Genomic DNA, 13687 nt, shown 5'->3' on the forward strand with positions numbered 1-13687 from the left:
GTCGCTGAGAAAATTTGGAAGGCAAAAACACAACTGTCAAAAATATGTCAGTGAAGCTGTTTAAGCGCGTTTATTAATGGTGCTATGCTGCTGGCAAAAGTTTCAATCGGTGTAAAGAGTACCTTAAATAGGTTGGACAGAAAAATTAAAAGGCGTTTTTCAAGAAAATGTATTCCTCAAAATTCTTCTACTTTGTTTATGATAGCGATGTGTTTGTGCTGCAGCGTGTGAATACAGCTTGACGCATGTAAGTATTTTATTTTATTTTGTAAATGGTAATTACAAATTTTAAGTAATTGAAGGTTAAGGTTAATTAATATGTTAAATGGTACTACTTAATTAGTTAATTACCAATTCAAGAAAACTTTAGGTAACACACATGATAAGCTTTTGCTAGCCTTCTTTGAGAGAATCGAAATAAAAACAAGTAACCAAACTAAGTTTATTTTATACACACAATATCACAAAAGCCTCTAATTCAGAAAAGATTTGTTTATATAACACTAACAATTTGGATTTATCTTACCTTTCGTCTGCGTACATCAGCCATTGAAATGAAGTTTGTTCAATAACTAAAGATGTACCTATTGTTATACAATTCCACTAACACCCGTTGCCGCAGCGACTACTAGATCACTAATTTATTTGTCAAGGAAAATCGTAATATTAACCAACGTCTAGTCTGGCTGAGGCTATCGTAGACTCACGATGACTCGCGGTATTTTTTATCATTGATGGGAGAACTGGCGGGATACAATCGCTAATGTAAAGTGAGGAAGTAATGAATTTACGATAGTACCTACGTTATCATGTATTATTTATAAATATGTCCTCATAATGGGCCAAGCTGACAGCTAATTAATATCCATATTATACAATTTTATTATAGGTAAGGTAAGTACATAGGTTGTTTTTTTTTTAAATCTTTATTTGGAAAAAAGGCCTTCGTCGCTGAGCGATGATGCCGGCCTCATAATAATTACATATGATTAATGTCTACAATTTAACAATTTGATTATTAAGTGGTACAATTTAATACTCTGCTAGATGTAGGTATAGACAACAAAATATTACATACGCCAACGTCAGTTAGATTAAGTTGGGTGAATATATAGGTCATACCTACCTACTGAGCGACTTTTACTACCTACTTATGCAACCAACGATTTCGGAGTTGGTCCCATAAATAGTAAAAGTTGCTCAGTATGATCCATGATCCAATAAATTATTGCAGGTGACAAAAAACATCTTGTAAGTATAAGTAATTTCAAAAACATATTATAAGTTTAACACCTTTTAAATACCAATCTATTCTATAAGCAACTATAAGCATAAAGTAAATATATATGTAGTAAATATAAAGTAAATATATATGTAGTCTGTGCTATAAGGTAGGCAATAAGTTAAAAATTAAAAAATACAATCATTTCATAACAAGCATACATTGAAGGTCAATGTATAATGGTCTGGGCCTCCAAGGTTAAAGTACCTAGTATCTGCCCCTCCCACATACATATATGCACTTAATTTGACTGTTTGAAATCATTCAATCAAAACATCAATGGCCTTGGTACAAAGTTGACATAGTGGAGCTCGGTTTGTACCTACTTACTTATGTAGTGTAGCTGTAGACTGATAATTTCATTCACTTAAATTTTACGTTATTGGCTTAAGGTGAATCCACACCGCAGTTATGTGGAGCAATAGTGGAATGGAACAACATTGTGTTTCAAAAGTAACTTGGTAAGTAACCGCGTTGCGTTGTTGCTCCACAAGTTATTTGCGGTGTCGATGCCCCTTGTTAGCTTATCAATCTAATAATTTCTAATATAGGTAGGTATATCTGAAGTATCAATATAAGTATACCTAAATGAATCTAATAATGTACTTTAGACTGGCCTTATTTTTGTAAAATTCGATTTCGACTGGCAAATCATATTACTTTTTGGCAACCGGGTTTTTTAACCTGATTAGACCCCGCTGAATCCGATTTAGCCGGTTGCTTGATCGAATTCTTGACCGGAAGTGAGATATTTGATATAAAAGGTCCCTTTTTTTAGTTTTTCGTAAATAACTCTTAAACGTTCTACTAGATAAGTAATCTGCATAAAATTGCCTACAAGAAAGATTCCGTACAATTTTTCGCTAGGAACAATATTTAAAGAGAAGTTAATTATAATCACTTCTAAGGTCCCTTTTTTTAGTTTTTCGTAAATAACTCGTAAACGGTGGCCAATATAAAAAAAAATGTTAAAAGTTAATAATCTACACAAAATTATGTACTTACATGAAAGATTCAATACACTTTTTCGCAGGGACCAATGTTAAAAATTCGGGCAAGTGCGAGTCGGACTCGCGCACGAAGGATTCCGTACCATATAAAAAAAAAAAAACAAAAAAAAAAAGCAAAAATAAAACGGTCACCCATCCAAGTACTGACCACTCCCGACGTTGCTTAACTTTGGTCAAAAATCACGTTTGTTGTATGGGAGCCCCATTTAAATCTTTATTTTATTCTGTTTTTAGTATTTGTTGTTATAGCGGCAACAGAAATACATCATCTGTGAAAATTTCAACTGTCTAGCTATCACGGTTCGTGAGATACAGCCTGGTGACAGACGGACGGACGGACGGACGGACGGACGGACGGACGGACGGACGGACGGACAGCGAAGTCTTAGTAATAGGGTCCCGTTTTACCCTTTGGGTACGGAACCCTAAAAATGTTATTGTTTTGCAACGGGCCACCGTATACGAGTTATTTACTAAAAACTAAAAAAAAGTGACCTGTGAACTGATTGTAATTAACTTTCTTCCTTTAATATCGTTTCAAATATTGATCCTGAGAGAAAAGTGTTCAAGATGTTTTTTGGATGACATTTTATGTAGATAATTTATTCTTAAAAACCTATTTTGCTATGGGACACTGTTTACGAGTTATTTACAAAAAACTAAAAAGGGACTTTAAAATTGATTATAATTAATTTTCCCGCTGCTTTGTCTTTTTAAATATTGATCCTAGCGAAAAGTGTTCTACATGTTTCTTGTAGGAAATTTTATGTTTATTATTTATGTATAGATTTTTTTTGCTATGAGTCATACTTTACAAATTATTAACGAAAAAATAAAAACAAGGAACCTTAGAATTTATTATAATTAACTTTCCCTCTTTATTATCTTTTTAAACATTGGTCCCTGCGAAAAAGTGTAAAGAATCTTTTTTGTACATAATTTTATGTAGATTATTAAGTTTTAACAATTTTTTTTTGATATTGGCCACCGTTTACGAGTTATTTAGGAAAAACTAAAAAAGGGACCTTAGAAGATATGTATTGATAATTTTTATTTACAAAAGGTTAATGGTATATAAAAATCATACAAAATAACTTAAATGTATCTAAATATTAAAATATTTTAATCTAAAAGACCTCCGCGAGCTGTACCGGGTGCAAAGGTGCCCATCACACTTGCCGCGTTACCACGTTGGATAGGGAGGCCAGCCTTTGCACCAGGTACAGTGATTATAATTAACTTTCCCGCGTTAATCTCTTTAAGTAAATATTGTTCCTAGCGAAAAATTGTACGGAATCTTTCTCGTAGGCAATTTTATGCAAATTACTTATCTAGTAGAACATTTTTTGCTATGCGCCACCGTTTAGGAGTTATTTACGAAAAACTAAAAAAAGGAACCCAGGGAGGGAGGGAGCAACCGGAAATTCGGATTCAGCGGGGTCTAATTAGGTTAAAAAACCCGGTTGCCAAAAAGTAATATGATTTGCCAGTCGAATCAAGAAGGAGAGCGATTTTGAATTTTTATGTCTAGTCTACTTACTTAATAATGTCATAGAGAATTTTGTATAGAGGTGCCTTTTTGGATGCTTGTAGGTTTCTAAGAATGTTTCAAAGCGGAATTCCTGAAAACCGTGAACTAAACTGCTATAGTAGTAGGGCCGTGGCATGCCCAGACTGGTTTGTGGTTTTTTCGATTTCCTCTTCTATCGAGCAGACCAAGGCAAACTTAATGTAATTATGTAGAATCCCCATTAATGTCGTTACTCCCATCTTTCATGTGCTTTAACACAATCATGACAGATCGCAATGGACAGACTGGTCTTAATAGAGAAGCTGAAAGAATATGGCGTGGGTCGACGGAAGCTCACCGACGACTTGTTTAAAGACGATCCGCCACTGCCGCGGCTCGGAGTACGAGATGAGGATGAAGAGGAACTGTGTCATGAAATGTAAGTCTTACGTGCTACATACCTATATGCTGTATTGCTATATTTGTGAAGTACAAAAACGATTTTTTGCAATTACTGGAAAGCTGGTATTATTCCCACCAACCAATTACCAATAAAATTTATTTCGACATCTCGTAGGTGTTTGACAAGGATACGAAGGGCATTAGGTAGTTTCCTTCGTTTTCTTTCCCACATCTTTGTGTATCTAGATTTCTGAGTTTTATTTAAAAAAACAATACTATAATAATAGTGATTAAAAATTATAATACTTCCGATAAATTAGATATAAATGTTAGTGTACCTCAAGGGACAGTTATATGTCCCAAACTTAATCCTGCTCATAAATGACTTGGCATTGAACGTAGACTCGATTGCCGGTAATTATTTCAGAAATTGTCATCTTGTATGAAGGATCCAAATTTTCTAAATTCGGTTAGTGACCCCTAAAACGAAATTAAAAATTCTGAAATTAAACCACATTTGTTTTTTAGTGTAAGAGAATAATTTAAGGGGGCGAGACATAGAAAATTTTAATTTTGACGAAATAAGCAACACCCTACCCATTATATCCCATGACAGTTGGATTAACGGAATTTGTCCGTGAATGTATTTTTAGTACTTATCTGGGTTATAAAATCATATAGCTTACATCTTTTCAGAATAAAATCCACATGCAGCATTCCTGGATGCCAGTTCTCAACAGACTCTCTATTAGAATTCGAGAATCACTACAACGCCTCACATAGATACTCGTGCAGTCAGTGCAAGAAAGTCCTTCCATCGCCGCATCTTCTAGATTTGCATATACAGGAACAGCATGACTCATTCTTCGCTGTGCTGGCTACTAAAAAACCTTCAGTAAGCTATATGGAATCATAGTGTAATGTGACATTATTGAAGTTTATTTATGGGCTATTTTATTTAAAGTTGTACACTATACTTTTATTTTTATAAATTTGGGGATTTGTATCAATTGTATGCTATTTCTACTCAATCACGGGATCCTAAAAGGAGAAAATTGTGTCCAAAAAAATTTCCATAGCCTTTTGTGTTACTTCCATTCTGTTGCCGTTACAAAGTCTATGAGAAATGCTCGTAGTAACGGGATGGAAATAAAATCCGTGCCATCTGCCAGTGGCTGTAAAGTATACCTACTATGTATTTTATCATTTAATTTTTGCAGTTATATTAAATAATTAAACCTTCCATTTCAGTATTGCTGTTATATAGAAGAATGCAAAGAAAAATTCATGAATGCCGAAGAACGTCTAGAACACTGTGTTAATGTTCACAAAATGCCCAAAGATTTCCGTTTCGACCAAAAGCCTAAAAACAAACAGGCTAAAGCAAAGAATAAAAACAAAAAGCCGAATGAAGAGAGCTCTATGGATGTTGATAAAGTCACTGAACAAAAACAATTCATGTTTACAAATAGGAAACAGAAAGCTTTTCCTAAATATACAGGAAAAAAGTTTACTACAGAAAAAGAAAGTACTACCACAGATGTAAACATGGATGTAGTTGTAAAAGACTTAAAGGACAGTTTACCAACTTAATAAAACAAACTTTACATCATAACAGTTTATTTTACTCTCACAATCATTACTAATAAATAAATAAAAGTAAGCTTATTACTACGTTTCAACATGTTTATATGACTTGCATATATTCAGTGATATTTTATTAATGTTTTATCCTCAGAGCATACATTCAAAAATATTTAATTTGGACAGTGCAATGGCAAAATATTCGAGATTCTTACTTATTTAAACATAGAACAACATCAAGACGTATTATAGAGAGATGTCTATATTGTCTATTTCCTGTCTTATAGAATAACAACATCTAAATATCTATGACAGGCGAATTTCGCTGATAAAAGTTCATGCTTATTTACTCTTTTGCCTGAATTCTGCCGAATATTGCCTTACACTATTTACGAATATTGTTTATTCCTATGACGTAATTTTTGACTGCTTATAAAAAAGTGCATCAACTTTACATATCTCGTTTGAGTAATTGAATCCAGATAGTGAAATAATTAGAAATAAAAGAGTACGATAGGCTCAAATGAGTTTGACGCCTCACGAAAAACAAACAAATAAATCTCAAAACATTAAAAGTTAATGCATTTTCCTTTAAACTTCGAATGAAATCACATCACATTCAATAAATAAAATCACGAGTATAACTCGAATACACCTTACACAAAAGGAATAAGGTCTAATTTCGTTTACTTAGCCTTGCCCTGGGCGGCGACGGCGGCCATGGCCTTCTTGACCGTCTCCTCGTCACCGAGGAACTGCATGGAGTCCGTAGGCTTCATATCCTCATCCAACTCGTACACGAACGGGATGCCAGTGGGCAGGTTGAGTTCCATGATGGCGGCGTCGCTAAGGCCTGGATAAAAAACAGTCAAATATAAATATTTCTTGATGTATAATATAATATAAACTTGGTCAAGCAGATCTTGTCGGTAGACAAAGGCGGCAAATTTGAAAAATGAAGCCGCGAAGGGATATCGTCTCATAGAAAATTTGTATTTCGCGCCTTTTTCTACTGACAAGATTTGCTTGACTATCTATATATCTATCTATACATATAATAAAGCTGAAGAGGGTCGAAAGTCTGTACATGGAAGATATTTGAAAAAAAGTTGGCTGGGGATACTTAGAATTGATAACAGAACACGTTCCAACAGTTTTTAGAATTTTTGTCTGTTTGTCTGTTTATCTATTTATCTGTTTGTCTGTTTATTTGAACGCGCATCACGTGAAAACGGCTGAATGGATTTTGATGAAAACTATACTAATCCGTCGAAAAAATCCCCGGCCAGGTTACAGGCTATAAAAATTCAACCCCTAAAAGGGGGGGTAGCCACAACACTCGATTGACTTAAGTTTGCCCCTGAATCGTATGGCGCTACTTAGGAAGGAGGGGCAAACTTTTTTCAAATATGTGCTAACACTATAGAGTACCCTGGTAAACTAACAGATGGCGCTGAATTTAATACGATGTGACATAAATAAGCCACCGAGGAAGGATTTTGCCAAATTAACTCTAAGTTTAGAAGACCCCTCTTCTAAAATTTCAATCAATCGTACGGATATCAACAAATTTAATTGAATAATTGTGTTGATTTAATAATAAAACAAAATTAAACGACAGTAAATTAATTGCCCCTCATTGCACAGTGCCATCTTTTGGGGAGCTGAGTAAACATTAAGTAACCAAGAAAACTAAAAATGAGTTTACATAGTTACGTAGTGGTAAAATAAACACACATCAACACGCGTATAATTGCATAAAATTATTTAAAATCATTTATTTTCTCCGTCATGAATTATACCTAATCGTAATTATATCGCATCTATATCAAATCCATATTCATACGTATCGCCTCCTTAGGCACTTAATAATGGCCACTGCAGCAAATGACATTCGGTTGGCGACTGCAGCAGCATTACTCTGCTGCAACGTTAATGCTGCAGCACTGTCAATTTTCGTGATAAAATGATGTGACTGATTTCCACACTAAAAGTAAAAATGTACAACTGTCTATCAAATTGCGTTTTTTTATATGGAAAAATTGTCGCGCTCGCTTCGCTCGCGTTTTCTATAACTTTCTGAGATATGATAAAGGTGACATTCGGATGACGACTGCAGCAGCATTAGGTACTCTGTTGCAACGTTACTGCTGCGGCACTGTCAATTTTCGTGACTGATTTCCATACTAAAAGTAAAAATGTACAACTGTCTATCGAATTGCGTTTTTTTATATCGAAAAATTTTCGCGCTCGCTTCGCTCGCGTTTTCAATAACTTTCTGAAATATGATAAATATGACATTCGGGTGGGGACTGCAACAGCATTACTCTGTTGCAACGTTACTGCTCCAGCACTGTCAATTTTCGTGATAAAATGATGTGACTGATTTCCATACTAAAAGTAAAAATGTACAACTGTCTGTCAAATTGCGTTTTTTATATTGAAAAATTTTCGCGCTCGCTTCGCTCGCGTTTTTCAATAACATTCTAGGATGTTTATGATAAAGGTGACATTTGGGTGGCGACTGCAGCAGCATTAGGTACTCTGTTGCAACGTTACTGCTGCGGCACTGATAATTTTCGTGATAAAATGATGTGACTGATTTCCATACTAAAAGTAAAAATGTACAACTGTCTATCAAAATCCGTTTTTAATATCGAAAAATTTTCGCGCTCACTTCGCTCGCGTTTTCAATAACTTGCTAACATATGGTAAAGGTGACATTCAATTGACAGTGATATAATGATGTGACTGATTTCCATCCTAAAAGTAAAAATGTACAACTGTCTATCGAATTGCGTTTTTTTATATCGAAAAATTTTCGCGGTCGGTGATAAAATGATGTGAATGATTTCCATACTAAAAGTAAAAATGTACAACTGTCTATCAAATTGCGTTTTTATATCTAAAAATTTTCGCGCTCGCTTCGCTCGCGTTTTCAATATCATTCTAGGATGATTATGATAAAGGTGACATTTGGGTAGCGACTGCAGCAGCATTAGGTACTCTGTTGCAACGTTACTGCTGCGGCACTGTCAATTTCCGTGATAAAATGATGTAACTGATTTCCATTCTCAGCTGAAATGCAGCAATGAACGTCACTCAATTTACCTAAAATATTCAATGTAATCTTGATGACCCTAGGCAGAGGGGGCACCATGGTCTAGAAATACTTGGGGCATCAAAATATCTTAATCCGGCACTGGTTGTTTGCGGAGTCAAACGATTTGGGACTCGCATTTTATACGCATTCCCATGCCTTCCCGAAAATAATCGAATCATTCGCGAAAGTTTCGCAACGCATTGAGGTTACAAGGGGCACGTGGTCTTCCTCAGGAGTCTGAAGAAGACCACGGTAAGTGGCGCTCTAGCCAGGCAGGCCGCTTCGCTTTCGCTCGCGCGCGTATACCTTACTCTATCGTCCGATATACACCTACTACTCTGTCGTTTAAATCCTTAGAGAATATAACCAACGGAGACGCCATGTCTATAATTTTCGGTACAAAATAGTCTGGCGTTTTTTGCGGGGGAGGGGCACATCAAATGTGTACCTACGTAACGTAAACATTATAGCCATATCAGATAAACGTCGGTTGACCATTGGCCGCCTATTTTCGACAGAGGGGAACGCCTGTTAATGACCACTCCGTTTGGTTATATTCTCTAAGTTTAAATCACGTGTAAAATTTGAATAAGGGCGAATAAAACTATTGATTTTGGAGTGTAGTTTTATTTAGTGTACCTGATTGTAAAATATTTTATCTGGACTTCAGTCCTCTAGCATATCCATATGTCAACTTAGTTCCGCCTCCAGGGGAGAGGGAGAGAAATTAGGATTAGAAATTAGCCGCTTACTGACACAGACCGAATTACACGCGGGCGGAGCCGCGGGCACAGCTAGTATATATATATATATATAATTACAATTTGTTTATCAGGTTTGTAGGACGGATTATAACTATACAATGCAAGCATCGCACATTTGTCGCGTCAGCATTAAAAATTATGACCTTATAATAATTGCTGTATTTGCTATTACGCCATACATCGATTTATGATTTAGTTTACGTTTATACGTGCTCCTAGCTAGTACTCATATACCTTGGTTATCACTAATCAATCAATACATATACCATAATCAGTGTTTCCATCAAGATTGCAATCAACCATCAAGAATCACATCAATTCAATCAAGCCTATCAGTGACTGCAGTGCCGGATTAAGATATTTTGATGCCCTAAGCATTTCTAGACCATGGTGCCCCCTCTCCGTAGGGTCATCGAGATTACATTGAATTTTTTGGTAAGTTGAGTGACGTTCATTGCCGCATTACAGCTGAGAATGGAAATCAGTCACATCATTTTATCACGAAAATGGACAGTGCTGCAGCAGTAACCTTACAACAGAGTAATGCTACTGCAGTCGCCACCCGAATGTCACCTTTATCATATCTTATAATGTTATTGTAAACGCGAGCGAAGCGAGCGCGAAAATTTTTCGATATAAAAAACGCAATTTGACAGACAGTTGTACATTTTTACTTTTAGTTCCAACCAGAGGGCCTACCGCGAACCACGTTCGACGTGTTGCCCCTCTGTCGCGCGTGTAAATTCGTACGTAAGTGTGACAGGGAGACAGCACGTCCAACGTGGTTCGCGGTAGGCCCTCAGGCGCGAATCCAGGATTTCATACAGAGAAGGGATGGGACAGTTTTCTATCGGCCTAGCTTCGCATAGGGCTCGATATTTAAGGGTTTCAGCGAGGTTGTTTTCATACAGAAAAGATGCAAGAAAGCAGAGCTTGGAATTGACCAAGTGAATGTGAAGTGTGAGCAATACAGAAGGCCCAGCTGCGAAAGAGGAAAGCTTAGATTTGGATCCACGCCCAAGTGTAATTACCTAAGGCAGTTGATCAACTTTGCCATAAGGCAGAAGACCTCGCATAAGACCTTACGCCACACTGCAAAAGAGTGGCTTGAAATCGAATCTAATGCATGTAATCACGACTCTTCTATTGCTCGCTCTTTAGCTTCACTCGAAAGCGCTACTTGATAGGATGCTTTTAGTTTTCGGCTTTCACGGGGCCCCTTATAACACTTTGACAGTTAGGTCTCAGGATCGCGCCTAAGGAGCAACTCGGCTTGGCCGACAAATCTGGCGTGCAAGAGAGCAAAATTCGCTATAAAATGCCCTATACCTAAAACCTATGTCGAAAAACAAGATTTTAAGGTTTTTCCATGACTTTAAGGGCCTCCGCGTAAGGTCAAATCGAGACAGGTTGTTAGTAAGCGTTGTGAATTACCGATTGTTTCCCAAAGAATTACGCGCCATTAGTTTTGCAAATTAGCTTTTGGACAGCTAAAAAAAATCGTGTGGTAAATACGATGTGTCTGTCCCTAATTTTAAAATTTGTTCACCTTTTTCAACCTGGCATTTTGGTGCCCCCCCTGAACGTGGTGCCCCAAGCACGTGCTTGTTTTGCTTATTGGTTAATCCGGCACTGAGTGACTGTGAGTGTGACAGTGATTTCGTCCAAAGTAGTTCAAACGGTCTCCCACAAGCGGGTCTCACCGTGCATATTGAACAAGCGCTGTGAGTCATCCAGAACCTGACTATATTCATTGTCATACAAGAACAGCATCAGTTCATCATCGAAGATATCAAGAATTCTGTGGTTACTGGTTAACACTTTACTGAATTAATTTTCTGTTCCCAATGGTAAAAGATACGGAAAAAATCCCAGCTGTTATCAATGACAAGTAGCAACTTGTTGGTAAAGTAAGCACGAAGAATTTAGTACAATTTCGTATATTGATCCGCATGTTCCTATATCTATCGCACGCAAATTTATTACTAAACTGCTTGCACAGTGGCATTGACCACCAACTAGGGAATGCAAATCGGTTATTTTTTGTATGGAAATAACCGCGGTTTCGGTTAATAACCGATAATTTCCATACAAAAAATAACCGAAAATAACCGATTTGCATTCCCTACCACCAACATCAAGGGCGGCATTTTGAATTTGATTTCAAAGTTAAATCTTGAAAGGAGTTAGAATAAATTGACAGAATTAAAAAAAACCTGTAATTAAGTATTTTTCTAACTCACCATCTAAATGCTTGACAATGCCCCGAAGGCTGTTTCCATGAGCGGCAATGATAATATTCTTGCCTTCTTTGATCTGAAAAAATTAAATAAGAATGGATAAGTTTTCCAAATAGGTTTTCTGAAGGAGATTAATTAAAACATTCTTACAATATTGGATTTTAAAGGTTTTTTTAACAAAAGTACAATATACTTTGAAATATAAATGTGATGCATCATCAGCAAAGTTATTTCGCTGTCAAGTTTTATCCTAATCAGAGGTCAGGGTGATCTTGTACCGTTGGAAGCTTTGTTGGTCATCATCTGGCCACCCTTTGACTGCGTGCATGCATTACGAAAAGACCCAGTAACAAATCTTATCTGAATTTTTAATAAATATTTTTTTATTAATATACAATTTAAAGTACCTGTGGCACAATAACATCATTCCAGTATGGCAGTGTGCGCTCAATAGTGAGCTTGAGACTCTCGAACATTGGGAACTCTTCAGGTTTTGGGTCACCAGCATAGCGGGGGTCGTTCACAATGGTGTCATAGTAGGGGTGGTCCTTCTCCATGGGGGGAGGGGGCACATCGAAGCTTCGGCGCCAGATTTGTACCTGGATTATAAAAAAGTAAGGTTGACTCAACATGAAGGACATATTTTACTCTTACTTTGAACACATTTATTGCGATATCAGGTCTAAACTAATTGATGATATGAAATGACTCCGTATTTGATATTGGTGTTGTGATTTTGGTAGTAGGTAAGTACAAGTAGGTATTTTAAAGTTAAACTTCTATGAAATTGTCTAATAATACCTTTAAACAAGCAATTCTTGTTTATTTATATATTTCGGGGCTCTCGGAAACGGCTCTAACAATTTCGATGAAATTTGCTATATAGGGGTTTCCGGGGGCGATAAATTGATTTAGCTGGATCTTGTCTCTGGGAAAACGCGCATTTTTGAGTTTTTATATGTTTTCCTAGCAAAGCTTGGTCTCCCAGATATTGATGTTTCAAATAACACATTCAGTCTGTGTTACCAAAATCGCTGCCAACTTAGCTTGGTCTCACTCTAGGAGTATAAACTGACATAGATGTCAGATTGGAGTATAAAAATCCACAACACACTAGTTATGTTCCAGTCAATATCATTTCACATTCACAACACCCACACACAGACAAGAACTCAACATTTACCTGAGCTTCTCCATATTTGGCTGCGGTCTCGGCCTTGTTAAGGCCGGTGAGTCCACCGTAGTGCCTCTCGTTGAGCCTCCAAGTCTTGCTAACTGGCAGGTCTGCCTGGTTGATCTCCTTCAGCACCGAGTTCAGGGTGATCTGGGCTCGCTTCAGCACCGACGTGTGGGCAATGTCGAACGTGTAACCCTCGGCTTTCAACGCCTTGCCGGCGGCCACGGCCTCCTCGCGACCTGCGGCAATTATCTAATCAGACAACATCAAGATAAAATGAGCATACTTTACAAGTCTTTATACTTACCCTTATCACTCAAATCGGCGTCGAACCATCCGCAAAACAAATTCTTCTGATTCCACTCACTTTCGCCATGGCGAATCATAACAATTTTGTATTTTGCAGGCATAGTTTTGGAAAAATTCGTGACCGGTCAAACCCTCAATCTAATCAGTCTGACACCAATAACCTCTCTTTGACCTTCCTCCGCTTCATTTCATCAATGACGTTCAACATGCGAACTAGTATTATACAAAGTAAACCTTAATGAACTAGAATAAAGTACAAAATTATGTTAAATCTTTAAAACCATAGACAAAGATTGTATTACAAAG

At 36.8% G+C, this 13687-nt stretch overlaps 2 protein-coding genes across 3 annotated transcripts; one reads left to right on the forward strand and one right to left on the reverse strand.

Annotated features, from left to right (window-relative positions):
• The first annotated feature begins 190 nt into the window (after positions 1 to 190).
• LOC134800089 (protein lethal(2)k10201) lies at positions 191 to 5819 on the forward strand. Of its 2 annotated transcripts, none has more exons than XM_063772563.1 (4): positions 191 to 247; positions 4093 to 4241; positions 4901 to 5099; positions 5456 to 5819. In XM_063772563.1, exons 2-4 carry the CDS (start codon positions 4099 to 4101, stop codon positions 5795 to 5797), a joined length of 684 nt encoding a protein of 227 aa, XP_063628633.1. In that variant the 5' UTR covers positions 191 to 247; positions 4093 to 4098; the 3' UTR covers positions 5798 to 5819. The 2 variants fall into 2 exon arrangements, with proteins under 2 accessions (XP_063628633.1, XP_063628632.1); XM_063772562.1 differs by having other exon boundaries at positions 199 to 251.
• LOC134800086 (phosphoglycerate mutase 2-like) lies at positions 5808 to 13544 on the reverse strand. The gene is made up of 5 exons (XM_063772559.1): positions 13380 to 13544; positions 13079 to 13311; positions 12303 to 12494; positions 11899 to 11971; positions 5808 to 6641 (listed from the first exon to the last, which is right to left on the reverse strand). Exons 1-5 carry the CDS (start codon positions 13480 to 13482, stop codon positions 6475 to 6477), a joined length of 768 nt encoding a protein of 255 aa, XP_063628629.1. The 5' UTR covers positions 13483 to 13544; the 3' UTR covers positions 5808 to 6474.
• Between the last annotated feature and the right edge of the window lie 143 nt (positions 13545 to 13687).

This window comes from Cydia splendana, chromosome 19 (genome assembly GCF_910591565.1).
Source record: "Cydia splendana chromosome 19, ilCydSple1.2, whole genome shotgun sequence".
NCBI lineage: Eukaryota > Metazoa > Arthropoda > Insecta > Lepidoptera > Tortricidae > Cydia > Cydia splendana.

Excerpts from the sequence above, each read along its gene's own strand:
- LOC134800089 (XM_063772563.1), top strand. The coding sequence starts at position 4,099 with ATGGACAGACTGGTCTTAATAGAGAAGCTGAAAGAATATGGCGTGGGT. Across the intron at positions 4,242-4,900 it reads GAGGAACTGTGTCATGAAAT|AATAAAATCCACATGCAGCA; the intron begins GTAAGTCTTACG and ends ACATCTTTTCAG. Across the intron at positions 5,100-5,455 it reads TGGCTACTAAAAAACCTTCA|TATTGCTGTTATATAGAAGA; the intron begins GTAAGCTATATG and ends CTTCCATTTCAG.
- LOC134800086 (XM_063772559.1), bottom strand. The coding sequence starts at position 13,482 with ATGCCTGCAAAATACAAAATTGTTATGATTCGCCATGGCGAAAGTGAG. Across the intron at positions 12,495-13,078 it reads CCAAATATGGAGAAGCTCAG|GTACAAATCTGGCGCCGAAG; the intron begins GTAAATGTTGAG and ends TTTATAATCCAG. Across the intron at positions 11,972-12,302 it reads ATGATGTTATTGTGCCACAG|ATCAAAGAAGGCAAGAATAT; the intron begins GTACTTTAAATT and ends TAATTTTTTCAG.